Source organism: Amblyomma mixtum, chromosome 3, assembly GCF_055824585.1.
Source record: "Amblyomma mixtum isolate Tamu chromosome 3, ASM5582458v1, whole genome shotgun sequence".
Classification (NCBI taxonomy): domain Eukaryota; kingdom Metazoa; phylum Arthropoda; class Arachnida; order Ixodida; family Ixodidae; genus Amblyomma; species Amblyomma mixtum.
In genome coordinates this window covers 434,890,266-434,916,664 of record NC_143014.1, presented here as the reverse complement: position 1 = coordinate 434,916,664, position 26,399 = coordinate 434,890,266, and the positions used below count along the sequence as shown (strand labels likewise).

Genomic DNA, 26,399 nt, shown 5'->3' with positions numbered 1-26,399 from the left:
ACAAGCGAAAACTCGATGAGTGTTTGCTCGCCTAAAAGCAATGCGGGATGAAATGGAATGTGTTCATTGTAAAATAAAGTAAAAAAAAATTTCTAAGTTCTTCGAGATGCGAACAAGAAATTAAAATGTGATTAACTGTGAGCTTCTCGCCACACATTTCACACTTCACTTTTAGTAGAGTTCTGTCCATAAAGTCTATAGGCTGTCTATAGACAAATCCTAGAGAATAGACAACAGGCAATACAACTCCTGTAGACTGTCTATAGACAATCTATAGAACACGGAGAACAGCGTTTTCGGAATGAAACATCTCAGTAGTGCCACTCCTTGTTCCCGAAAATATACGACTGTCCCGCAACAAGTAGCTCACCGTCCCGTGATGCTTTGAGCGTCCACGGTGGCTGAAGTGCAGCGCCGCCAGCTTTCCCTCTAGGTAATAGTAAGAAACTCCTTCAAAATACGTGAACCTCGATAAAGAGAAATAGTGCCTCTTTCATGGCTGCTCTCTTCCAGAGCCTCACTGTCTCCTGGGGCACTGCATAGGAGAGAGTCCCCGCCGCCTCCGCTGCGCTTATTCATTATTATTTTTTTTATTTTGGAAAGAGATGTGCCGCTCGGTGGCCCCCTGTGTTTGCTCCGTTACGTGAACCTTCCATGTAACCCCACACTTCGTTCGCAAGCTTGCCTCGGCTGTGAGAGGTGTAGTCGCTTTTTGTGCGTGCGTTTGTGCGCGCGCGTATGCACGTGCATGCTTGCATACGTTTTTAGCGCCTCTGAGCAGTTCGCTGTGGAAAGCCTCGCTTTTAGTGAGCGTTGCGTAAAGAGGGCAGCTTAGCGGCTCAAGTGCCATTTTGTTTGTATTATTTTTTAGGATAAAGTTTTTTTTCTGACTACCCAGTTACGAAACAAGCCATGCCGGTTCTCGCTCGGTTTATTCAGTCGCTTCGCAGCCGAGGCTTTTGAAAAGCCTCCAGCTTTTTGTCGTTGTTGCTGTGCGGCAGTTTCTATATCTTCTCTGTGTTCACGTGACAGGGCGAAGCTGCCGTAGTGAAACGTTGGTCGGGCTGCGTCAGGTTATGCAATGATATTTATAGGCTTATGTTTGGTTTGGTTTAGATGGTTTTGTGGGGCTTAACGTCCCAAAACGACTCAGGCTATGAAGGGCGTCTTAGTGGAGGGCTCAGGATAATTTATTAGAACGCCCGGGGTTCTTTAACGTGCGCTGACATCGCGCAGTACATCTCAAAATTCGGATGATGTCAGAACGCGGGCGTACGACGTCACAACGCATGTAAGCGAACATGTGTAGTCATGAGTGACGAAACGTAGCGTGTGAAGGTCATGAATCAGCACTTTACAAATAACGGAATGTAAGGTGTATAGATTTTATACGGAGTATGCATAGTCATGCCTCGTAGTCATAGTCATGACTCATAGTCATTCTGCTACGTAACATGACTCAGCACTTAAATGCTTTCGCATTCTGTCGCGTGGGAAGCCTTAAGCGTATCTGCCGAATTTTATTTTCTTTCGTATTTTCACATGCTAATGTACTGTTGTGCGCATGCTGTTTTACGCTTTCTCTTGCACCTTTCACAAGCAGTTCTTATCGCTTAAAATCCAGGTGCAGGCCCTGCTTAAGGTCATCATTCCGCTTCATTTAACGCAATTTGCTTCGAGTGCACACTATTCAAACTATCGATTCGGGCCGAGGTCCTGAGCACGCGTTAAGCGGTGTTTGAAATTGGTTTCTTTGTTTCTATATTTAGCCGGGTATTGAGTCTCAGCGCTTTTGCGTAAACGTGTGCTTCGACTGGTGTTTCTAAGGGGCTCGCAAAAGCACGCATGCTCGCACCGTGACGAAGTGCTTCCACTCTTCGCTGTGTGTATAGCCCGGGTGGCTGTTATGGCCCCCTCCCCAAATTCTCACCTGCGCCGCTGAATACCCGGTTGTTTAAAGCCGCACGCCTTTTAAGCATGCAGTGACCCGCACCTTTAAACACCTCCCTCACCTTCGCTCTCTTCCGCGCTGTTTAAACCTGCGTGTTCCGGCCAAAGTAGTCTTCTTTTTTTTCCCCGTTCAGGTCAGGTGCAGAGTAACCTATGTTGATGACTTCGCCGTCGATAGCAGACGACCTTTTGTCATGGCTGTGTAGTGCTGCGCTAAACTCTCCCCTTAACGATTCTCGTCTGCAGCGTTACGAGCCGCCGTGCCGCTGGCAGAAGCGACGCGCCGCCGGGCCAACTCGGAATAACTATCGATTAACACTTTGACCTTCTTCGCTTCCGTTTCTTTTTTCCTTCGTACCTCGGTCACCGTGCGGTCGTTAGCGTTTTGCGTCCTTGCACGCCATGGTCTCGCGGAAAACAATTATCGATCCGACGAACACGGGCCGGCCCGCGGCACTTCAGCAGACGATACGCGACGCGCAAAACAGACGACCGGCCGGCCCGCTCCGGAGCGGGAATAACGGCAGTAAACACGGCGGAGAAGCAGGCTCAACAACGCGTGCAATATCCGCCTCGCCGTGTCGTCACCCCAACATTCGGGGCGTTCTGCGTCGCGAGCTCTCTCGCGTCCCCAGCCGCAGTCGCATCCGCGGGGAACGCACAAGCCGCTGCGTATCCGAGCCGAGTCCCATCCAAAGCCGAGTCGAAAGCGCCCCGTCGAGTTAGGCGCGCGCCGGTGATTTTCATTGATCCCGCAGCTCAGTTGGATCGTGAGCTGCGTGTGGCGACAGCGGAGACGAAGTATCGCGCGATCCATGCATTCTAATTACGAGGGCATCCATTTTTAATCATTCCGTGTCGTCTGCTGCTGCTGTTTCTGCTCGACGGGGGAGCCGCTTTGAAGTTCGTCTGCTCGCTGAGCGCGTTCCTTTGTGTTGCCGTTCAACTGTCATGCGCTCTGTGCCGCGCCCGGGTTTCGGTTCTGCCTTCGCTTTATAAATTAGCCGCCCTGCTCGATGTACCTCTTTGAAATAAATCTTCGATTTGCGAACCCGTCGTGCCCTCCTCGTCCGCCGGGCGAAGTGGTTACGGCTTCTGTTTGTTTTCCTTGTCTTCATCTCTCCAGGGAATTCGGAGCTCTCGATACTCTTGTTTGAAGCGACGATCGCATTTGTTCGCCGCCTTTGATGTGGATAGAGGCAAATATTTGCCCTTCCTTTGTCCTTTGATTCTCTATCGTCTGTGATCGACCTGGGAAGCTTTTGGTGACTGTTTGTGTTTGGAGCGCGCGTATATGTAGATAGTTACCTTTTGCAGTCCGGAAGAAGGGTAGAACGGAAATGGGGGGGGGGGGGGGGGGGGGGGGGGCGACCTCGCCATCGAAAATTGAGCTGCATTGCTTCTGTTGCGCCCGTCTTTTTCCGAGTGCGTTCTAGATAACCCACTCCCAACTTGTGAGCGGAGCTGTGGTGCAGACGGAACATAAAACAAGGACCCGCTCCGATATCGACTCCGTCGCTCTGCCGAGTAAGGCCTTTTCTCTTCATGTCTTCGTCGAGATTCCCTCTCGCAGCTTGTTTGCCAGTCATTTGTTACGGAACGTATTTCACGAGGTCCATATATTTATATATATATATGGACCTCGTGAAACACATATACCGCTCGCGTCGCTCGCTCCGAGACCCGAAGATAAATGGTTCGTAATGCGACGTTCGGGGGCATTCTCCCTCGCGACGACGGTGCATATGTGCTCAATGGGCCTTGTGTAGAAATTGCCCTCCTCTGCGTAGGAAGCGAAGTGCCGGTTTGCGGGGTTTTTTATTTTTTTTCCCTCGGCTTTACGGATTTACTTGTGTACTTGTACGAGTAGATTTAACGTGCAGCCTGCTATTCCGAGCGTGGCACATTACATGGCCGAGAAACAGAAGACATGATGGAAAACACAGAGAACGCTGACGTGTGTGTGTCGTCTCTTCCTTGCCCTCGTTCTGCGGGCTGTCGTTTTTATTTATTTTTTTTTCATCAGGTTTACTTGCCACTGACTAGTCCAACTGCAGGTGTAAAGGAATAGTTTGACTTTCATATTACGTTGTTTTCTAGGTTTTAACGCTGGAAACATTTCATCCAGAGCATTTTCCAGCAGCGTCCCATTTGCTAAGAATCTCGTACCCTCTGTTGCACTGTGTCATTGTTCGTTTTATGGGGCTTGACGTCCCAAAGTGACTCAGGCTACGTGGGACGCCGTAGTGGAGGACTCCGGATGGTTTAGACCGCCTGGGGGTTCCTTAACTTGCTCTGTCATCGCACAGTACGCGGGCCTCTAGAATTTCGCTTCCATCTAAATTCGACCGCCGCGGCCGGGATCCGAACCCGCGTCTTTCAGGGTCAGCAAAAGAGCACCATAACCACTGAGCCACCGCTGCGGCTCTGGCATTGTAGTTCAGCTGTGAAGCCTCTTGCGGGGTTGAGGTCAAGTGAGGCGTACAAATAGTGCGATATAATATCTATTCGCTCGCGTGTTGTCATCCAGTGATTGTATCGCACTTATTGAGTGTCTCGCGCGATCTGAACCCCGTGTTGAGACATGGCGTTCTTCTTCACTAGCTGGACAGCGAAAACGATGAAACAGATATAACACCCCACTTGTTCGGGATCTGAAAACGAAACTGAAATCCAAGAATACACCCACAAGGTATTTACAGCGGGCGTTGGCGAATTTAATGGGGAGATTCATGTTTGCGAATGTCTCACGCTTCATTTAAGCGAAAGAACACCCATCAAAAAAGTTTGGTGTCCCGCTCTTTCGCGATGTTGACGAGATAGAACAGCGGTCCTCCCACCCAGGAGTTGAATAGGGAGAAGAGGGGGGGGGGGGGGTCATTCGTTTTCCGACAAATACGGCTGCGCCTTGCCGGCAGGGTCGTTACCGAACTCCGCAGCTCGGGTTTCGTCCGAGCCCCGGAGTCGAGTGGCTCTTCGCCGGTTCTCCGTCCCCTTAGCTCGCGCGTCTCGAAAGCTGAGTGCCAAGTTTTTTCGAGGGCCACGTAAGAAGCAAGACTAAAAGCCTGCCTCGGTTCCGAGTCATCAGCCTCACGCGCCGCAGGGTGCGGCACCTAATGTGGCGTATAATGTTATTGCTCCGCCGCCTTAACTGAATCATTGTTTCTTCCCTCGGTTTATCAGGGGCGCTTATCTCTTTCTTTCTTTCTTTTTTATCCGCCATCGTACTATCTCCCCGTCGTTCTTGCCTCTGATTTTGTACAGTCCCCGTAATTCCAGTCTTTTTTCCACTGGTGGTGGTTCTCCCTCTCAACACCGCGGAGCCAGCACTCGTCGACGTCTCGGAAGTTCTTTTCCCCCGTGTAATCCTTCTTTCCGCACTGATCTGGTTTTCGAGTGAGTGAAAGTTCTGGCTCACGTTTCCTTGTTTCCTTTTTTTTTTCCTCCTCTTTCGTTCAGCACTCGCTGACCTCGCTGTTTTGGTTTTCGGAAGTGAAAGTTCAGGCTGGTCGTGCGCTCTCTTTTTTCCCCTCGCGCTATCAGCGGTATCATTATTGGCTTTTCATTTTTTTGTACATATATTTATTTACGTTCATAACCCGAGGGACGATGAACACGACGTGAGCTGATTCCTTCTGTGGGAATGTCGCGTGTTTCTGCTCTCTCACGGAACCAAGAAAGAGAGAGAAAGTGAGTGAGGCAGAAACAAAGAAATAGAGAAAGAGTTAGAGAGAGAGGGAGACAGAAAGAAATAAAGAGAGTGAGAGGTGGAAAGAGATAGATAGAGAGAGAGTGAGTGAGACAGAAAGAAAGAAAGAAAGAAAGAAAGAAAGAAAGAAAGAAAGAAAGAAAGAAAGAAAGAGCACGTCTGCTGTGATGGACGGCGCTGCGGCAGCGCCGCCCTGTGAGAACAGGAAAACGTTGAACGCAATTTAGTGCAAGTGTACAAAGTCAAAGGAATCAAAAACTGGGAAGGAGACATTTTTAAGAAACTTGCTCGGAATTCGTCTTTGATGCGACGTTCCTTCGTTTCTTTACGCTTTTTTTTTTTCTCTTTCGACTGGCATTTTTTTTGGGCTTCCGACTTTCCCTTTCCTCTGGTTCTAGGCTCTGAGGCTATTACTTCCCGAGTGTGCGTGCGTGTGTTTGGAGCTTCCGTAACAAGCTTTCAGACTTGTAGCGCTGCCCGGAAACTCTTCGAGTGATGCAGCTCGAGTTTGCCTGTGCGGATATATTTTCTCTTTTTGTGTGTGTATGTGTGCGGACGTATATGCGTACGTCTTATGCATCCACCGCTTGATTATGGAAGATACGGTTACAGGACATCCTTGTCACCCTCCTATCTTTCTTTGAAAAAAAAACACATAAAAAAGTGAAAGAATCTAAACGTGCTGGGTTTCAAGGACCGGGCTTCAGAAGCTACCGTGTGTGACCGCTCGAGCCTGGTTTCCAAATCATACTAATTTTTTTTCCCTCTTAACGTGACGAAATTTATCTCTTTGTTGCGATGAGCTGGTTCGAGCTAGTCGATAGCACGTCTGGTCTCGTCTATTTCTTTTATCGTCTCTATGAAAGTAAAAAAGGAAAATGCCCTTTTCCACTGCGATCTCCTGACTCTTATAGCGTGGGACAAAGGCGCCACAACATGTACCGGAGCGCCGCGGATCAAAGGAAATCCTGCGAGCGCTGAAATTCCGGGTTACGGCACCTTTATTCCGTAGAGATTGACAGAATGAACAAACATGCTGGAGGGCTTGGCCTACATCGAGGTCGCTGAAATTTCAGTGACGTATGCATGCTCTGAAGAGCGTGAAAATCCACCTCTCCGCGTGTATTTCTATGCGGGATGAATTAAAGAGCACTGGAGTTGCAAGGTTTTCTTTCTTTTTTTTTTTGTTACCTAGGGTGCCAACCCTTAGATATACCTAGAAAGCGTGGGGAACGATTCTTCATCGACAGGTGCAATTTAACTTTTCTTTATTTTATGGCATACCGCACAGATTAGGACTATCATGACTGCGTGCAGCTCTTAACGTTTTTAGGAATGTCACGGCAACATTGACCAGACGATCGTTCAGCGTCTCACGAAGGATAGCAGCGATGAAAGGGGCGAGAGTTCGCGCATGCGCAGATTCTTATTGCCAGTTGGAGTTGCGCCGTCTGCTCGGCCGAGCGAACAGACGACGCAACTCCAACTGGCAATAAGAATCTGCGCATGCGCGAACTGTTCATCTGCAGTTTTAATTTAACTTTTCTTTATTTTATTGCGTGGTACACAATTTATGCCTATCATGACTGCGTGCGGCTCTTCACTTTTTTAGTAGTGTCACGGCGACGTTCTTCAGACGGTCGTTCAGCGTCTCACGAAAGATCGCAGCGACGAATCGGACGAGAGTTCGCGCATGCGCAGATTCTTATCGCCAGTTGGAGTTGCGCCGTCTGCTCGGCCGAGCAAGCAGACGACGCCACTGCAACTGGTGGTACCCGCTCTGTGGGCATGCGTGTACCCTCGTCCGATTCGCAGCGGCGGTCCTCCGTGAGACGCTGAACGACCTGTCGCGATATTACTGAAGAAACTGGAGGAGCGTACATGGTCTCGCTGAGGTCTGCGGAGCGTATACCGCGTTCTCTCGCGCCACTGTGCAGCGCCAAACTTACGTAGTCTGAAACTACGGTTGCGCGGGTCTTTTCTCGCGTTTTTTGTTTCCCCTCCTTTGTCTACCGCCTTGTTTGTCTCGAAAAGTTTGCTGGGGCTTGAAAAGCAAGCGCTGAGAATAAGCAAACGTCGAGAAAACCCGGGAAGCCGTAAAAAGCCGTAACGTAGTGCGCTGTGGCGCAAGTCGGGACGGAGATTGAAACTCAGCGGCAACTCCCGTGTATCTGTTTAGCATTTTATTAGGTTTTCCCGAGTAGGGGTATCGTGAAAACTGCTTTGGCTCTGTCCAGCCTCCTTCCAAACACCCCCCCCCCCCCCCCTGTCAGTTTTTAAACGCCGCGAACTGCTTACTGCAAAATGCCAGCGTTTTTTTTTTCTTTCTCGTTTGTTCCCTAATGCTTGGGGAACCAAGGTGTTTTTCTTTAGATTCCCCGCACAGTGTAAATTGATCGATCGACTGCGTACAAACAAGAGACCCGCACTCCGCGTCAACTTCATGCAGGTAACTCAACCCGAATGCAAAGCATGAACCCGCATGAAGTGCAGCACCGCAGCGGAGATGGGGAATTGTTCGCCATGCGTGTAAGGAAAAAAAGGACCGAAGGAAGGGGGGGGGGACGTCTTCTCTTTGCAAAAAGCAATCTGCAGGCGTCTCCGCGCGGTAACATTAGAAGCAGGGCAGCGAAGTTGAGAAAACATCGAAAAAAGACACCACCGGGATAGCGAAGAGCCGGCGAACGTTTCCTTTATTTATTTATTCGATTTTTTCGTCCCCAGGAGCAGTTCCCTGTTTTCGTCCACTTCTTTCGCGTCTACGCCCGCAGGCGTCAAAAAGCAAGGACGAAAAGAAAACCGAAAGAAACTGGCTCAGCTATTTAAGCTTCGGAAATAAGGAGAGAGGAAGATGACACCCACGGGGGGAAAAAAACAAACGCACCGAATATCAGCCGGCGCCGCTCGAGGGCAGTGCCGTTTCATCTCCTGCTCCATCTCCTTTCTTCCCTTATGAGAAAACAGGAAGGCTAGGAAAAGGGGGGGGGGGGGGGGGGGGGGGGGGGGGGGGGGGGGGGAAGGCTACCAACGTCACGGTTTCTTGCTTTCGTTTATTCCGTTAGTCCGCAGTGTTTCCTGCGCTATCGTCTGCTTTCCTTTGCTTCGTCTGCTGTCGTCTGCTTCTGTTTTATTCGTCTGCTGGTCTTCTCTTTCCCTCATCTTCCGGTCATGTCTTTCGCTGTTCCTCATTCAGGTAATTTCTTTTTAACGCCTTCTTTTTACTTCATCCTCCTTTGTTTTTCTCTACGTCTTATATCTTCTTACGAGTTTTGTTTTAAACCGACCTCCTCCCTGCTTCGTTACTTTTCCTCTTTTGGGAAAAGACGAAGGGAGGGATTGAAGCTCGCATTATATGACGGAAAGGCGGTTAAATTGAATTTGGTGCTCCTGGGCCACTGCTGTTTGGCTCGTGGTCTCTTTCATTGTGTGTGTTTTGCTGGAAGACGCGGAAGAATTGATGGCGTCGTCAGACGAGTGTCGAAAGAAGCCCGCCAATGTGGCCTCCGTGATTCCCGGCCCGGAGTCGCAGGTGGCCGAGTGGATGGTTACTGCGGAACATCGATCCTCAGCATTAAACGTGGACTTTTCGGCAGTAACGCTGCAGGCGCACCGTTGTTCTGAGAACACATGCTGCGTTGTGCGGCAGTGAGTCCGGGGAAGTGTTAGGGGAAAGCGTCCATATCGAGCACTGTCTTCTTTCTCTATCTCGCGCTGACTTGTGTTTGTCTCATTGTACTGCGTACAAAGCGAACCAGACCTGAATCGAGTCGTCGACACACAAGGACAGCCGCAGGTGAAGCACGAAATAGACGTGCAGCATGATAATACACTTCTAATTTTTTTGAGAGCAAGAGCTCAACTCCTGCGGGTACAACCCCCGATTTCGATGAAGATGAGACAGTGACCTTCAATGCCGCACAAGGTCATGGCCCCAGCTATGGTAGTATCACCACGTGATCATAGAACTACGACCATCGGGTACCTGACATTGATCTTGGCACTTCAGCTTGACTCCTGACATGATTTGAGACTGTGGGCACCACATCGACTATGACCTTCAGTCTCTCACAAGGTCAAACCGAACGTAGCTGTGTGGTGGTATGGCCGAAGCTTAGGTAGTGTGACCACATGATCATATGACTACGTCCATTGGGTACGTGACCTTCACCTTTTGTTTGGTTTATGGTTTATGGAGGTTTATCGTCCCAAAGCGACTCAGGCTGTTAGGGACGCCGTAGTGAAGGTCTCCGGAAATTTCGACCACCCGCGGTTCTTTAACGTGCACTGACATGGTATGGCCCAAGCTATGGTGGTATGACCGCATGATCATATGATTATGACCGTTGGATACCTGCCCTTCTCTTTTGGTTTGGTTTGGTTTATGAGAGTTTAACATCATAAAGCGACTCAGGCTACGAGGAACGCCGTAGTGAAGGGCTCCGGAAATTTCGACCACCCGCGGTTCTTTAACGTGCACTGACATGGTATGGCCCAAGCTATGGTGGTATGACCGCATGATCATATGATTATGACCGTTGGATACCTGCCCTTCTCTTTTGGTTTGGTTTGGTTTGGTTTATGAGAGTTTAACATCATAAAGCGACTCAGGCTACGAGGAACGCCGTAGTGAAGGGCTCCGGAAATTTCGACCACCCGCGGTTCTTTAACGTGCACTCACATCGCAGAGTACACGGACCTCTAGATATTCGCCTCCATCAAAATTCGACCGCCGCGGCCGGAATCGAATCCCCGTCTTTCGGGTCAGCAGCCGAGCGCTATAACCACTTAGTCACCGCGGCGGCCTGATCTTCACCCGTGACCTTGACTTGAGACAGTGGAGGCCATGCTTAACAGAGCTTTCTCTCGTATAACTAGGTTCAAGCCACGTTGAATCCCAGCCATTTTCTTATTGGGTGTAAAATGTACAGATCGAATTTCTTCTAACAGGTAGTATTGCTCCTGAGCAGAGTTGTCTCATGCACTTTGTTGGAACGCGTGACGCCACTTGTAGCAGCGTCAGCGGAGAGCGAGTGTTGACGACTTCTTTTCCCCTCTTCTTCTTCTTCTTCACCCGCAGCACATGGTGCAGACGCAGATGGCGTCCAGCTACCCCCAATACGTGACCCAGAACGGCGGCGAGCGGGCCGACGGCAAGGACGGATCCTTCGCCCTACCCATCGTCACCACCAACGGCGTCGAGCAGCAGACGGTGAGGGAGCAGACGACCTGTTGTCACTCTTCGCTTTCTCTCTGTCTCTCTGTGCTCGCCCATACAAACTCTGCCGATCTCTACGCGCCTTGCCGGATCGCCAGCGGGAGCATTTCGCGGTGACGCAAACCTGAGTGTAATAAAAAAAAAACACGTTGTGGGAGACTACGCAACCCTTTTTGTAGGTAACTTCTGGTTGCACTGAGTTCAAGTAATTAATGTTTACCCTTCTGAGTGCGCTACTGGGAACAGACTTTGGAAAGAAAACTTCTTGGGTATCTTGAGCGTGTCTGAGGCTCAGCACTGCACTTAGAAGAAAAGGCGAGGCTTGACCGCTGTCTGCGGCTTGTCTGCGGCTTGTCTGCGCTGTCTGCGGCCCAATATTGGAACCGTATTGGCAAAAGCTGGTACTACAAAGAACCAGAGCGGAAACATTCATTTGCAATTTGGGCCGATTACCTGTGCTGCTTGGCACCTCACATTACCCACGAATGAAGCGTGTGCCATTCCAGTGCAAGTATTACGTCACCGACGCGGTAATGTGTTTTTTTCTGTCGAAGCGTGAAGCTTTGCTGTGTAGACATAGTAAGTCTGCTTGCAAACCTGGTATGTTTCGACAGCTTTGATCTCATTTTCGAGCTTTCGTATCAGTTTTACGACCGAAGTGCAAAGGGTGCGATCCGGACAAGACCGTGTTTAGAGAACTGCAGAGTGTGTTTCCGTGTTCATTCATTCTTTGCTCGTGCCGACAGTGCTCAGGCTACGGAAGACATTGGCTGCGTATATGGTAAAGAAACTGATAACTGTTTCTGTCCGAAAGAAAAACAAATCAGGTTGAGAAACAAAGGCGAGCTTGCTGTGGCGAAATTGTTTGTACATAAAAGATTGACGGAGTTTCAACGCCGTTAAACCCAGTATGACGTGCAAAAGCACTTGGTTTCGAACTAACTTGACTGTCGCCTAAACACTGCCCTATCTTATCCTTCGAATTGTCTTCACATCGAATTGTCTTGAATTGTCTCGTCGCCTTGTATTGTCCTCCAAGACAGTTTCTTTCAAATTTTTGCGCCATTCGACCTTGCCTTAGCCACACCGGGTCTAAGTCGTTTTATATCAGAGATCAAGGGTCAAAGGTCAAGATTCGAAGGTCAAAGGTCAATGCTTCAGAGACACATCGGCTTTTTTCAGGCTTGCTAGGGAAGTAGTGCTTTCGCACTTTAAAAAAAAAATTTAATCGGCGTTTCGTTGTAGAACAAAATCTCAATGAGGCAAGGTATGCGGAATTAGGCGATGTCTTATCCCACAACTTTAAATTAACGAAAGAGGGATATATGATGTATACAACGTGACAGCAGGATCGTTCGCATCGAACAACTAACTATACGAGAGAATGTGACCGCGTTGCAGCTTTCCCTCAGTGTTTCGCAGCCTCGTGTGGTACGTTGCGGGTCGATCGCGATATTCACCACGCATTCATATCGGCTTCCCACACGGCAATTCGAAACTTTGGACTCGGACACCTCTCGTTTCGTTTGCCGTAATCGCAAGCTTGTGTTACGCATTTAATTCTTTCCCGCCTCCCTTTTAAAGTTGCCAGAAACTATACCGGCTCTTCCGCTGCCTGAGCACTTTCGGGACTGGTGTACTACGCTTTTTCCAGGGTTAACGAGGTCTAGGAGAGGGCCGCTTTCGTGCAGCACACATTGTTCAGTATCGCTGGTGTTTACTGTGCACTGTAAAACGGCCGAAGCCTTGCTTTTAAGTGGCAAGGTGTCCCGCTGAAGCTTCGTTACCTGCACTGTAAACATAAAAGGATAAAAAGGGAGTAAACTCTCCTCTAGCGCACTCCCCTTTATAAAATAGTGTCCGCTGGAGGACAGCTTACTCCCATTTACTCTTATTCTTCTTTAAACTGTACAGTTGCGTAATTAGTATTGTGCCAATTCTCTTCGGTGTTTTTACGTTTCCGAAATCGACCCCAGCGTCGGTTTCGCGCACACGATGATTGCGAACACGAAAGCGGCCGTCTTCCCAGTTGTATAGGAAACAGAGTGTTTTCAGGAAAGAGTCCTCGTCACTGCTTCCAGATTCGTCTGCTTCTCTCTTGTTTTACTTTTTTTTCACCTCCTCTCCCCTTAGTGGTTGGCCATGCGATTGGTTCTTTCTGGCCACATTGTCTCATGCGCATGCGTGGTTCTGCATGCCTGGCTCTGACGTAGTTTCTGCCATGTGTCACACCGCTCATGCACTCTAAACGCAAAGGAGTGAGAGGGGAGTAAAGGTGTCCTCTGGCGCACACCGTTCTATAACAAGTGTGTGCGCAAGAGGGTAGTAATTACTCCCATTTTACTCCCATATAGGTGTATTCGTGTTTAGAGTGTTACGGGGGGAGAAAACAATCACTGCTGCTGCTGCGCGCGGTATGCGCTCAGAAACGCGGGCGCTGAGAGGCCTCCGCACACACACGCATTTCCCTAGCTCGCGATGACGTCACTCGTGACGCAGTTTTGTCTGCCTCGGCTGCTCACTGGATGGCGTTTCGTTTTTAACCTCCCCCCTTCCACCCCCCTCGCCTTGTTACCCCCTCAGTGGCGCCTGCGCGGGACTTAGATCTGAGTTTGGGACTGCGCCTTGCTGTGCACCGGTCACGCTCACTTGGGTGACGTCATGAGAGGTGGTCACGGGCCTCTGGTTGGCTGCTTGGAACGCATGCTGCGTGCGCTGTTGGTTTGTGTGCGTGTGTGTGAGTGCATCGGAGCGCGGGAATGGTAGCTTTTCTTCTTACTGGTCACTTACTCTTACTTTTTTTTTTCTTCTTATGTGTTCACCACCATCACCCCTACCTCCCTTCTTCCTACCCTACTTCCGATTCCCCCCGAAGACGTCCTTAGAAGCGGTGCTCTTTTGATTGTATCAGAAAATGAGCTTCGGAATTTGCGGGATAACGTTAGGTACGGTAATGCGACCGAGCATTGGTCAGGTGAAGTTAGTCGGTCAATTTGTTATATCGAGGCTGTCCTTTAATATGCGTTTACTTCATTGAAGTGGGTCGATCAGGTCCCTGATGGACTTTCAAGCCTGTGGAGATTCTTTGATGGTGCTTCCATATCCGAAGTATCATCGTAAACGTAGCATTACACCCTTGCACGTAGCCGTCCTTTGGCGCTCGAGAAGAACTATTAGATCTCTTTTCTTCATAAAAGAAGCAAAAGTTCGATTTTGTTGTGGCGATGGTCTGTGTTTTTAGACGACTCTGTTATTCACCTTGAGCTGAAGAAGAAAATTAAATGAACTGGCGTTTCTTTGTTGAACGTCAACGGTCTAGGAGCAGTAGCGATTTTAAAAACGACATTCTCTGAATTCACGGCCATCCGATGTTTCGTGTAGGGACAACTGCCTTGTGAATTGATGCTTTCTCTTAAAGCGTAGTGAACTGTGAGCTGCCGTGGCTCTCAGGCGTCTCCTGGGTTCGCTTACTGCAGCTCTCAGCGGCAACGGACACCGCGCTGTCCGCATGTGGACGGCTCTTAAGATCGCGGATGTTGATCTTGAATCCCGGCCGATGTCTAACTTAGGGCCTCCCCCCTTGTGCTGTCTCTACCCTCCCCCAATTCCCTCTGCCCCCCCCCCCCCCTCTCTCTCTCCCGTCCCGAGCATCTGCACGTCGCACCTGACATGTTTACCTGGCTGTCTGTGGTAGAGAAGTATACACACTCACTGTCTGACGCTGGCTGCGCTGTCTTGATGTTGACCTTAGCTGACACGCGTCGCGACCGAAGACCTGCTCCGGGGACGAATGTACTGCGGCGAAGGCTATGTGTTCGCGTGGGCGCATTGTGGGCGCATTCTACATCTTTGACGTCCGCCGAACTATATTTTTTTTTGTAGGCGCCACAGTAGTGGAACATACGTCGCCCGGTATCTCGTTTGCTTATGCGCGGCCGAAGCTTTCTGTTTCTGCGGAGGTCGTGCTTCTTTCTGAAACATTGTATTTCTGTTGACCGTCCGCCGAGATTTCGTAAAGCGTCGATGTTTTCTGCCGTGTGGTATAAAGAAATGAAAACTTTACATTATTGCATCATCCTCTCCACTCACGGTTCCATGCTATGAATTAACGGCCAGAGATCCACTGATTTCGCAAGTAATGTTATCTTTAAGGAGTGAGGACACCAAATTTGGGTTTCATGTTTTCTTCATTGTAATGATGTGCAAGGCTCGGAGGCAATTTGCATGGAGAACCACGTCGTTTTTGCCGACGACTGGTGAATAACTTGTGATTGAATTTCTTCTATCGTGTTCTCTCGGTTTCGGTTTCAAGAGCTGAAGGATTGTTGTGTCGTCGGATGTCATTATAGGTCACGTGAGGCATGGAGCAGTTGCAGTATAATGACTGCTTCTTAATCCTTTATCATGGGACTTCTTGAGGCAGGCTGGGTTTAGCGTTGTAGGAAACTGAAATGACGAGCCAGCTATTGTGCAGCTGTTTCTTCTTGCCTCACGTGACGTCACAGACACTGTTCGGTGGTTGAATCCGAAACAGCACTGATTCTTCATCATTTATCATTCCTCTTCTTAAGACAGGCTGGGTTTAGCGTTGTAGGAAACTGAAATAACTAACCAGCTATCGTACAGCAGTTTATGCTTGCCTCACATGACGTATACTGACCTTTGACGTCACAGACACTGTTCGGCGGTTAAATCCGAAACAGCGTGACTGAGTGCAGAAATTGAATTATAAATCATTTAGAGGTCGTTGGCATATACCACGTGGCGATGCATGCATAGTAATGCATCGTTACGAAGAAGAAAAGATGCGGCCAAAATTTCTGTGTATATACTCATTTATAAATAAGAAAAAAGTCATATCAGCCAGAGGTTCAGGATCTAGGGCGGCGGTGGCTAATTACGAAGCGTTGTGAGGGGGGAAGGGACAGCTTTCTAAATTCATATCCTCATTAGCGATGTGAGCTGTGTTGTATTCATCGATGGATTTTGACGTGCAAAGCAAACACTGTGTGCTTCGATGCAGGCCGTACTGATTGGCTGTAGGTTGAACGTCACAAAGCCGTAGCTTCTTCTTTCTTTCTTTTTTTTTTTTTGCCGGCGTACCTCGAAATGTAATTACAATAACGTTCATGCGCTATGCCTCCATCTAAAGGCGGTCTGAAAGAAAAAGAGAGCCCGCCATTTCGTGCTTGTGTGCCGTTCGTAACGCCTCCGAGACACCAGGTTGGCTGATCACAACCCCCCGCGCCTTCCACAACGCGGTATACGGTATTATCTTTTCACGATCACCCACAGCTCTGCTTTAGTATGGTTGCTGCGAAGCTCCACATGCAACCAGCATCTTAAAACGTCTCGCTCTGATTGTCCTAAATTCGGAGGCTAGCAGATTGCCGCGCCACCTGCATTACTCAATCGGAACTGCTCAGTGCTGCGTGAAATATGATTGTAGCGGAGAAACCAACAGTTGAAGAAACAGAGGCGCCGCCTCATAGGCGGCGCCACCTTCTCTCAACCTCGACAATGCGGCCACAAGGAATAGACGAGTTTCGAAGCGGAGTTTAGGCTTTTCACAGTGGGCGACAGGGCAGCCGCCGGCCGCAATAAGCATTATTCCCTCACAGAATTGGATTGAATCGAAAAAGGCGTTCTCTAACGAATGCCTTTTACAATAATCTCTTGCTCGCAGAGAAGTTTTGCTACTTTCTTTCTGATGTTACGCAGCAACATATCACTCTAGAGTGGACATGTTCCTTTAGCCGTTTAATTATTAGGCATTGAAATAGTCGGATAAATGTTATCAACTTCGAGGATATCATCACTAATTTTCCTTTCATGTCAGAAACCTATAAAAGAAAAGCTGATTACAGCATAATTAAATTTAGCTAATTTTGATGATTTCTGAAAATCTCTAAGGACGTACAGATGTGCGTACATGCTCAGGCTCGTGCAGTTGACCTTGATCAAAATTTTAAAAAACACTGTGTCATCAACTTCTTCTGCAGCATTAGGAGAACATATTTTAGACTCTTTTACCGTTAGGGTTGGTTTTTCGTGAATTTATCCTTCACGAGGCTTCCTTCATCTCTGGCAGCTGACACTTTGACCTTTATTTAATACGTATTTTGGGAAAGACCATTCTCGTGCAGTTATGCAAGCAATCATGTAGTTTTGTGTGCAGGAATAAAAATTATTTATATTACTACACTCTGAGTCCCAGGTGATACGCCGTGCATACCAGGGCTAAGAAGTGCTAGCTCAGGCAATATCGGCCAGTCAGCTGTCCAGTCCCCTAGGGGGAAAAAAAAATGCGCCGACTAAGGCCCCTAGTTTGAGCGATTTATCTCGTCGCCGTTAAGTTCGAGACCTTGTACCGCAGCTGAAAGCCATTTAAACGCGCTTTTCCTTTTGGGGAGGGCCCCTAACGCTGTTAGGAGCTAAATCGCTGGCTCATCGAAACTCCGCTCGCCATTTTCATTTCGTCGGGAACATAAAAAAAAAAAACGAAAATGCTCTGTTCTCGTAACCGCAGGAAAGTAACGGTGATTTAGTTTAGACGTACCCGAAGGGGCACGTTCAAAAGAAAATAAATAAGGGATAACATAATGTAAGGACGTTATCAGTGCGGTGTAAGTTTTATACAGCGTGTGCAGGCGCGCGAAATTGAGCACCACTTTACAGCGGGCCCGTAGCCGTTCGAGCGTGCGCAGGCGTTTGTAAGCCGCCATAGACTGGGGCCGTTACGAACGCCAGGACCTCCCCGCTCTCATGTCCCGGATTAACGGTGCTTTTCAGAGGGGAAGGCGTCGCTCTCTCCTGCACCTTGCGAGAATTTGTGTTTAGTGTCCTTTTCTTTATTTAATTTGTCTGCGGGGCGGGGATATTGGTAGCTCTAGCTGTCCCAAGGAATTACTCGTTCCACTTTTGTATACGTCGGCTGTTACCGCGCCGCAAAGGGTTAATGGAAAGGACGGGGAGGAGAACATTTGCGGCGAATTTCTCGAGTGTGTTAGGATTACTGTCGTTCTTGCTTTCGCTAGTGGGGACTACGAAGCGCTAGACAGGCTTAAGGAAGCTTTGGGACGTGGAACGATGTGGTTCACAACAAGGAAAATAAGAAAAAAAATACATCGAAGGACATTGATTTAAACCTTTACTTCGTAGCTGGCTGATAGTTCTAGAAGGCTGAGTCCTTCTAAAGCTTTCATTCGAACTGAACCGTACCGCCATAAAGTGATAGTGACGAGTCTGGTTATCGAGTTCTGTGCTTTGGATCACAATAGCTTGTGGTTTGGTTTATGGGAGTTTAACGTCGCAAAGCGACTCAGGCTAAGATCACATTTGCATTAGAGTAGTTACGCAGGACCCAGCGCGGTTGCTGCAGAGTCTTTAGCGTTTGTCCGCTGACCCCAAGGAGGCGGTTCGAATCCCGTCTGCGGCGGACTCGTTTCGATGGGGCCAAACTAAAAAAAAAAAAAATAAGAATCATCGGTCTGCTGTGTGATGTCGCTGTTCGTCAAACAACCTCATGTCCTCGAAATTTGATCCGGAGCCCTCCACTACGGCTTCCCTCCACTACGGCGTCCCTCCATAGTCCGCGTGTGTCGCTTTTGTACGTTAAACCCGATGTAACAACGTACCAACTTCATGATCCGCGACGAGTGTAGGTTATTTTGTTTTTACGAACCCATATGCGCCTACTGTAGTTACCTTGCAATACAGTATAATCACCAACGGTCGCTGGATAGCTCGTTTCATAGCTAACGTTAATTTCGTACTATCGCGCTACAAATGCGTGCATGAGGGTAAGTCCTCGTACGGCTTAGAGGGCGCTCTAGCCGCGCCCGTAATTTCTGCTCTGGCTTCGGGTTTTAATGTTCAGCATGGAAGGAAGAACAGGTTCCAGTAACAGGCGGCAGTTTTCCTCTCTAACGTCTCGTTCTAACAACTCATGTTCGGTGTCGCTGCGCTATGGATAGATAGATACAGAGAGAGGGGGAAGGCAGGGATATTAAACAGAAATGTTTCCTGCTGGAAACACCGGGGAAGGAATGAGAGGATTAAAGAGGGAAGAGAGAAGGAACGGGAAACACAGTCACAATCTGTCAATCAAGGCAGTATCTCGCCAAAAACAAAGCAGTGTCTTGTAAGCCTTGATGGCAGTCGGCTGTTGTGGCCACGGACCGAGGATCCTGGCCTCTGTGAAAGGACGAGGATCAAGGCGGTCCAGAGCACAACGCAGCTTATGTCTTTCGTTCACAAGGACAGGGCACTCACACTGGAGATGACTGATTGTCTCTTCACAGGCTTAGTTTACACAAGAAGGGCTGTCGGCCATCGCGATCCGGAAAGCATGCTGATTTGTGAAGGCAACGCCGAGCCATAGACGATGGAGCTGCGGCATTTTACTTCCAGCCTCATGCGTAGGAAGAAATGAACCTGGGGAAGCTCTGAATTTACCGCTTTTGCGGTTTTGATGAAGACACGTACCTGTATCAGTGCCAGCCTCAGTCATCTGTGACCCTGCGGCAGCGAGATTCCGCAGCAGCAAATGTAGGAAACGTGAGACGGCTCTATCAGCGTCCAGTGTAAAGGAGCCACCCCATCGTAATAGGCAGAACTGCCCACGTAATGCGATGCGGCTGTATTTGCTTCGCAGATCGAGAGGCGCACAGTTGGACTTGAATCTCAGCCGTCGAAGGACTGGGTTAGATTTAAAAAAAAAAGGCAAAAAAAAACCCACAAAGGGATGAAGTGCTCGACGCAAAACTCGTTTCGCCGGCGTGTATTTGGCGTCCGCCCTTACAGCGTGGGTGGACATGTGGCTCTGGGCGGATGTTGATCGACTGATGCCGTGCAGTTATTCTCAGTTTACTCCCTCGTTCAATTTATATATATTTGCAAAATATATAGAAATATATATAAAAAGAAAACGGGCTCAATTATGAACGTCCGCAAGTCCGCGCTCGTCCTGTCTACTTCTTCCCTGTGTATCGTCCTTTGCGTGGTTTTCGTTCTTAGTTCATGGATTATGAACGCGTTTCCCAGAGTTTTTCAGCTAATTTTTTTTTTCGTGAAAAAAATTTCGGAACACTGTGAGGAACTTGCTTAAATTTACTCCTTTGTGGGGGGATTGGTATGCGTGCCCAGTTTTGTGGCTTAATTTTGTTTTATTTGATTGAGCACTTCGTGAATACAGGCAGCTCAGAATCGCCGTGATGAGGATAGGTTTCGGTGATGTGTGCGCAAAGGCTCTAATAACGCGCGCTATACTGTGTCTATGAACACGGCGGTGTTTTGCAGTTCGAAAGGCATTGTTTGAAACACGCTTGGCACTTCTTGACGAAAGCGAATCGGTAAAAGCTTCAGCTGACACGAACCTGCTACGACCAAGTATATAAACCCGCTCAGGCCCGCATAACTTGTTCCGGGTGGAGCTTTGTTCTTTTATATCCATCGAACAGAACCGTATGCCCTTCCATGGAAGCGTTCTAAGCGCAGAACATTTTTACATCACCACTAAGCGCTTGAGGAACTCGCTGGGCTTGTTCGTATTCTAATGATGCCGAGTGGTGTGGTTCAGAACGATTCCCGTCCCGTGTTAAATGTAGCGGAAGCTTTCAGCTGTTGCACCCTTCGCATCAACGGAAACATCGTGGCGGGGAGCAGGGCGAAATGGGACGTGAAAAAAAAAAAAAAAACGCTTTAGAAGCGCGCACAAACGACTCCCTAGGAATGCTTGCTGTGGGCGCCTCGCTAAGCGTGTTCAGGTTGTGTGCCTGTGTATAGGATCTCGCATCCGCCCCCCGGTCTCGTTTTCTGGCGGTGAATCGTTTACCGCGAAATTTAGATCGCCCGGCATTCCCACCGCGATTTGTGTTCATCGCTTTCAAATTCTCTCTTACGGTACGCCGCCAGATATGACTCTCTAAATCACCCTCCGTTCCCATTTTGGCGGCTCTTGACTTTATATGTGTGCATCCATATCCCCACCTGACGCCCTAGCACATTTACTAGCTTTACGAATCCCACTAACTATATATACGGCGCTCGGGGAAATCTCGCAAACCGTTGCTTGCATCTGGGGATGATGGTGCCTGCGTTGGCGTATCGAGAACGCGCTGACGAGAGTTCCCATATCGTCGTCTGCTGCGCTATCGTCGCCCGTCATATTAAGCGTCGTCTGCGCACGCGGATTTACTCTCGTTCCCAGATTGTTCTGCTGCTCCGTTGCGGGCCCGTTATGTCAGTGCGCAGTCCTCATACGGGCGTCGGAATTTTTTTCGTTTCTGGGTTCATAACTGCTTACGAGACGTGTTTTTTATGTGTTTTTGATGTTATTTTTTTATATCGACTTGCGTTTTCTCTTCTTTCCTTATTGCGCCTAGGGTTACGGCGTTGTGCCTTTTTCTTTTCGACCCTTTCGAGGGCCATCACGATCGCAATTGGATACTGCGGGGACCGCACCTGGCACGACGCCAAATTACCCCCCTCCTGTCGTTCGCTTAGAATGTCCTTTTTTTTTTTTTCATCCCCTTTTACTTACAGCGGCAAAGTTCGGCATTGCCCGTAGTAATCGGTGCGGCCGAAGGAGGGTGGAAAAAGAGGGGGTAGCTACAAATGCGCAGTCATTTCCGTAACCCGACGCCAGACGGCGACACTGTTCCCGTTCCTTCCTCCCGTGTCCATCATCGCGCGCGCGGGCCACCCTCAATCCCTCCGCCATCGTCTGCTTTCTCCCCGATCCGTCGCCATGTCGCAACGACCGTCGTCAGGGGAAACTACCCTTTTCCCTGCGTTGCTTACGTTTGCGCTTCTAGGTCCGTATATTTTGTTTTTCTTTCTTTGTCTCCCTTCTTGTCATTCGGGGTGCTGGGCGTTAAGCGGTGTGGTTCTCCTTTTTTTCTATTACTGCCTTTCTTGTGGCTCCCTCCATCTTCCCGCACACTTGAGAGGCGACGGCCGTTCTATACCTAAAAGTAATGCTTATTGTTTAGCTTCTTTTTCTTAAGTCTCCCTTCCCTTCCTCTATTTTTTTTTTTTTTTTTGTCCAGCGTTCCCGAAAATTTGTTTTCGTGCATGCGTGGAAGAAGACAGATGCCCGCGCGTGCAGTGCGCGATATTGAGGCAAGTGGTTTGCGGTTGTTTTTTTTTTTTTTCGCGTTTCTTCTTTTTTCCCCCTTTCTCTCTTCTTTCTTCAACAACACTGCCGCGCAGCTCTGACACATTTTTTCGGACTTAATCAATCACCCCAGGCTTTATTATAGTGTCGGGGCATAACGCGACTGCCCTCTCCCTGTTCTCGGGGAAATTCGAGGCGTCGGGAACAGCTGGAGGGACTCGCGCCTCTGTGGCGGAGACAGGGTGTACGGAATAAGAAAAAAAGATGACGAAAAAAGAAGTAGGAATATCCTCGCGTTATTTGTACCATAAATCTTCGCAGCGCTCCCGTATAGCCGTTGAGCTCGAGACTTGGCGCTTTCAGGCCTGTGCGTATTCGGGCGACGCGTTGGTGGCGTACAAATTCGAAGTAGGGGGGGAGGAAGGCGTATTCGTGCGAGACCGTATACGACACGCATGCTTCTTTTGCTTCCTAAAGCCATTCGTTCTTACGGCGCGGCTTGGTGCTTGTTTGGAGTTAGTTTAGCGCTGCCTAAGGTTTCTCTTATATATAAACCGGCCGCGAACTGCGTTACGCTCCGTGAAGCGTTATTCCGCGAAATGTCCCCCGTCTTGCGGCGTGACTTAACGTATAAGCGCCGGCTGAAATTTGTTTGTTCCTCGTGGCGTAACCGTGCCTCGTGTGACTACGCAATTTCGTCACGACGTGAAGACAAACTGGTGGACGCTACAGGGCGGATGTATCGATGAGATTGTGCGGTTTTTGAGAGGGCTGACGCGTGCCCGAGAAACCAGTGGTTCATTATCTTGGAAAGTAAATTGCTTTTGCTATAAACACGGACGTATACAAAAAGTCTACTGAAAGTGTATGGAAATAAATCTATAGATTGTCTATAGACTGTATGTAGCATTTGAATTGCCCGTAGACTTGTCTAGGATTAGTCTATAGAGAGTCTATAGACTATCTAAAGGATTTTTCGCTAGGGTAGGAACGCTTACTGCCTTCTTTACTCCCATATAGGCGTATTCATGTTTAGAGTATAGAACGAAGGAACTCGTGCCGATACGACAAAGCCGTAACCTTCGAGGTTATTGATAGAAAGCGAACTAAACGTATATTAGGTCCAGCGTTCACGTGCGAAAGTGTTTTGTCTGTGATGAGTGAGCTAGTATACGTTCATTTCCGCGGAGGTCGGGGGTAAAACTCTCATTCGATACGTTCACGAATCAAATAAACCTATTGTTTGATGCGTGCTAGTACCGAAATCGCTGACTTGGAAGCATCGCCTCTATAGTTTCGCAATGCGTTGCTCGATCGCTATCAGTGTTTCCTTATCTGCACAAAAAAATGATAGTAATGACCTGGAGTTCAACAGCTTTCCCGTGGTGTCAGAGCGCTCCGCACCGACCTAGTTCTTTGATTCAGCTTGTAATTAATCCTTGTGGCTGGCTGTCGCAGCAATATAATACTAGCACCCCTTGCGGAACACCGGCAGGTCATCATCTTTGCCGCGAAAACAAAGCATGAAGATCATTGCGCTCCCGCAAAAGAGATGGACGCTTGCAAACGCCCTTTCCCCACAGCTGCAGACGCTGTTTCCGTCCCTCACAGTCATTCGTTTCCGGGATAATTTCAGACTCCGAAGAGCGAGCCTGTAATTTTCGCGCAGGGAAGAACGCCGCTGTGTTCCGCTTAATAATAGAAGCAAAACGCTAGTTTTTATTCGTTTATTCCTGCCACCGATTGTTGCTTCGGTGGCGTTGCGGGAACAGAAGGCGAGTCACTGAACACCGTGTATTTTTCTTGTAAAGCATGCGCTTGTGAGGCTGTATAGTTCGCCTTTTGTGTGTAACCACACGGGTGAGGGCCGTGAGCGGGCTGTCTTCAGGCCTGCGTTTTTTTTTTAGTGCAAAACCACTTCTTAACGGTGTCAAACCGAGCCACGAATCTTGTGTGAGGTCTCGGAGTAACTCGGGTAAGCTCGGGTAAGCTCGCGTAAGCTCGGGTAAGCTCGGGTTAGTTCTGAGTTAGTTCGGAGTAGCATCGCGCAAGCTGCAGCCAATGGGAGGAAGCTCGGGAAAGTTCGGAGGAGCGTCGCGCCAGCTGTAGCCAATGGGAGGAGGGCGTCGCGCCAGCTGTCGTCGAGTGGAGAGAGGGTGTGAAGATGAAGAGCGAGGACCTCGGTTGCTATCTTTTTTTTTGTTAAGTTGTATCGCGTGTTGAGTCATTCGTTTCGCGAAAGCGATGACGCGCTAACCACGCAAGAAACTCGGCGTCCGCAGCTTTTTTTTTTTTTTCTCAACATTTTCGGTATCTTAATGTACATATTTTTTTTTCCTGCTCGTTCTCCCAGTAGCCACATGTAATTACCTACCCGCTCCTCTCATGAGCCTCAGTTTAAGCTCCTCCCCTTCGTCACGTCGCAGTTATTCTTCCGCTTCGGCGGTTACATCTTTCCTCGGTGTTCTTCTATTCCTTGTCTCCTGGCATCCGCCCTCACTACTCTTCATTCTTCATTTTTGTCCACCCTCTATACGTGCCCGGCGGTGGTGTGCGTTGACCCCTATATAGGCTGGACTGAAGATAACAAGAAAAAAATCATCAGAAAATAGCCGTCGTAAAGATCGAGAATGGGGTGATGCCAGTGTAATCGCCTTTTCCCTTTTTTTTTTCTTTTTCTTCCTCCGCTAGCAAAAAAAAAACGATTACCACAGGTGACACGGAAGTTATGAAACATTTCCCCAGGCCTCTCGTCTTTGTCACCTCTATACCCCGCCTTCTTAACAATTGTCCCGTCTTCTCTCTTCTTTTTTTTTCGTTTATTTATTTGTCCCCCTTCGCGTAAGTGAAGTCGTGACTTCCCGTTAGTAAACTTGGGTCCTTTTTTATTTTTTTTTTTCTTTCACACGCTTTCTATCTTTTGGAACTGGCGCAGACACCGCTCTCAGCTGGTCGCCTATGAAACAAGCTTCTCTCAATCCCGGAGCGTTTGAATTTTTTTTTTTTTATCGATCGTGTGTCCTCTCTCTTCGCACACGTCAGCAAACGATGTCTTTACTGTTCCTCCTGCATACCCTATTTTGCTTTATTCCGAGTTTGTTGTTGTCACTTTACTGTAGCTTTTTGTCGCTTCACTTTTCGCCTTTCCTAACTGCTCTTCGATCTGCCACCCCCCCGTTTACGTTTTTTTTTTCTCTCGTACTTAATGCTTTTACGACCCTCTATCATTACGCTGAAATGGAGGTGGCAAAACTGGAAAAATCAGAGCAGGAAAATTGAGGAAATTTGGGCAGTAAAAGGGCGCTTTCGCGCACGTTTTTTTTTTTTTTTTTTCATCGTTATCTTGAAGCAGCAAAAAAAATAAAAGGCGGCAGAAACCACGGGCTGCACGTTCTGATAGTTCAATCGATTTTCCTTCTACCTTTTCATGTGTTTTAAGCACAAAAAAATATCAATTTTTTTTTTTGTTGGGGGGGTGAAGGGGGGAGGAAGGGTCGTAGTCGTTTTTTTTTTTTATCTGTGTTTGTTTTTCTTTCCTTACGTGTCTCGTCAGCCCCCGGGGCACGCCACGACCTGGCAGCGGGCGTGGCTGGAAATGTGAGGAACGCGACGGTCTTACGTAATTTTTTTTTTTTCGGCGTTAGTTTTGGGTCACTTAGGGCCGGGACTGGACTGCCTTGGAGGCGACGCGAGACAGCGGGTCGCACGACGGCTTGGCAGGTCGCTTCTGAAAACGCCGTGCCCATCTCGCCTAATTACTGCCCGGGGCGATGGTGCATCCTTTGTGCTTTTTTTTCCTTCTTTCTTTCGATTAAGTAGATCGTAGGATGGCGCATATTGGAGGCCAGATAAAAACAAAGCAATAAGAATTTGAGTACTAAGCGCAAATCAAGTGTTCGCCACTTCTTTTACGTTAAGAAAATCACAGTACATAGGATCTGGCGCGTTAACTACCCTTTACACGTTGGTGATGGAAGGGGTCGCGCAGGTAGACGTTGTTGCGTGCTTTACGTCCTCATTTCTTGTATTTCCGTTCGTTGCTCGTGTACCCTAGGCCATAGTTTTCGAAGCGGATGCTTCGTTCCCATTAACGGAGTAAGTGCTAATTAACACCCAGCCGTACGGCTACAAAGGCAAGCTACACTACAGGTATCTTAGAAATTTTGCAGTTTTAAGAAAAATTCGTCCCGGCCTAGGGGTCGGTACCGGTACCGGGCGATTCACCCCAGCTACAAGCCTGATCGGAACGCCTAGCAAATGGCAGGTTGAAGCCAATAAGGGATGTTCAAAATTCCGCAAGTGCGCTTTCCCACATCACAGTGTTGCCCATGACAGGATGGCCGGCTTCTCTGTAAAATTCATCGTGGGCTACTGGACAGGCGCTAACGGTGTGGATAGACCGAAAG

The 26,399-nt window shown here is 48.6% G+C and overlaps 1 protein-coding gene across 9 annotated transcripts in view; it reads left to right on the top strand.

Annotated features, from left to right (window-relative positions):
- Rbfox1 (RNA-binding Fox protein 1) overlaps window positions 1-26,399 on the top strand; it is a 150,555-nt gene that overhangs the window by 40,384 nt on the left and 83,772 nt on the right. For all 9 annotated transcript variants that reach the window (XM_089585112.1, XM_089585111.1, XM_089585107.1 and 6 more), the window contains exon 2: window positions 10,737-10,868. In XM_089585112.1, coding sequence (XP_089441238.1) covers window positions 10,740-10,868 — 129 coding nt within the window. In that variant the 5' untranslated portion in view covers window positions 10,737-10,739. The remainder of the gene's footprint in view (window positions 1-10,736; window positions 10,869-26,399) is intronic.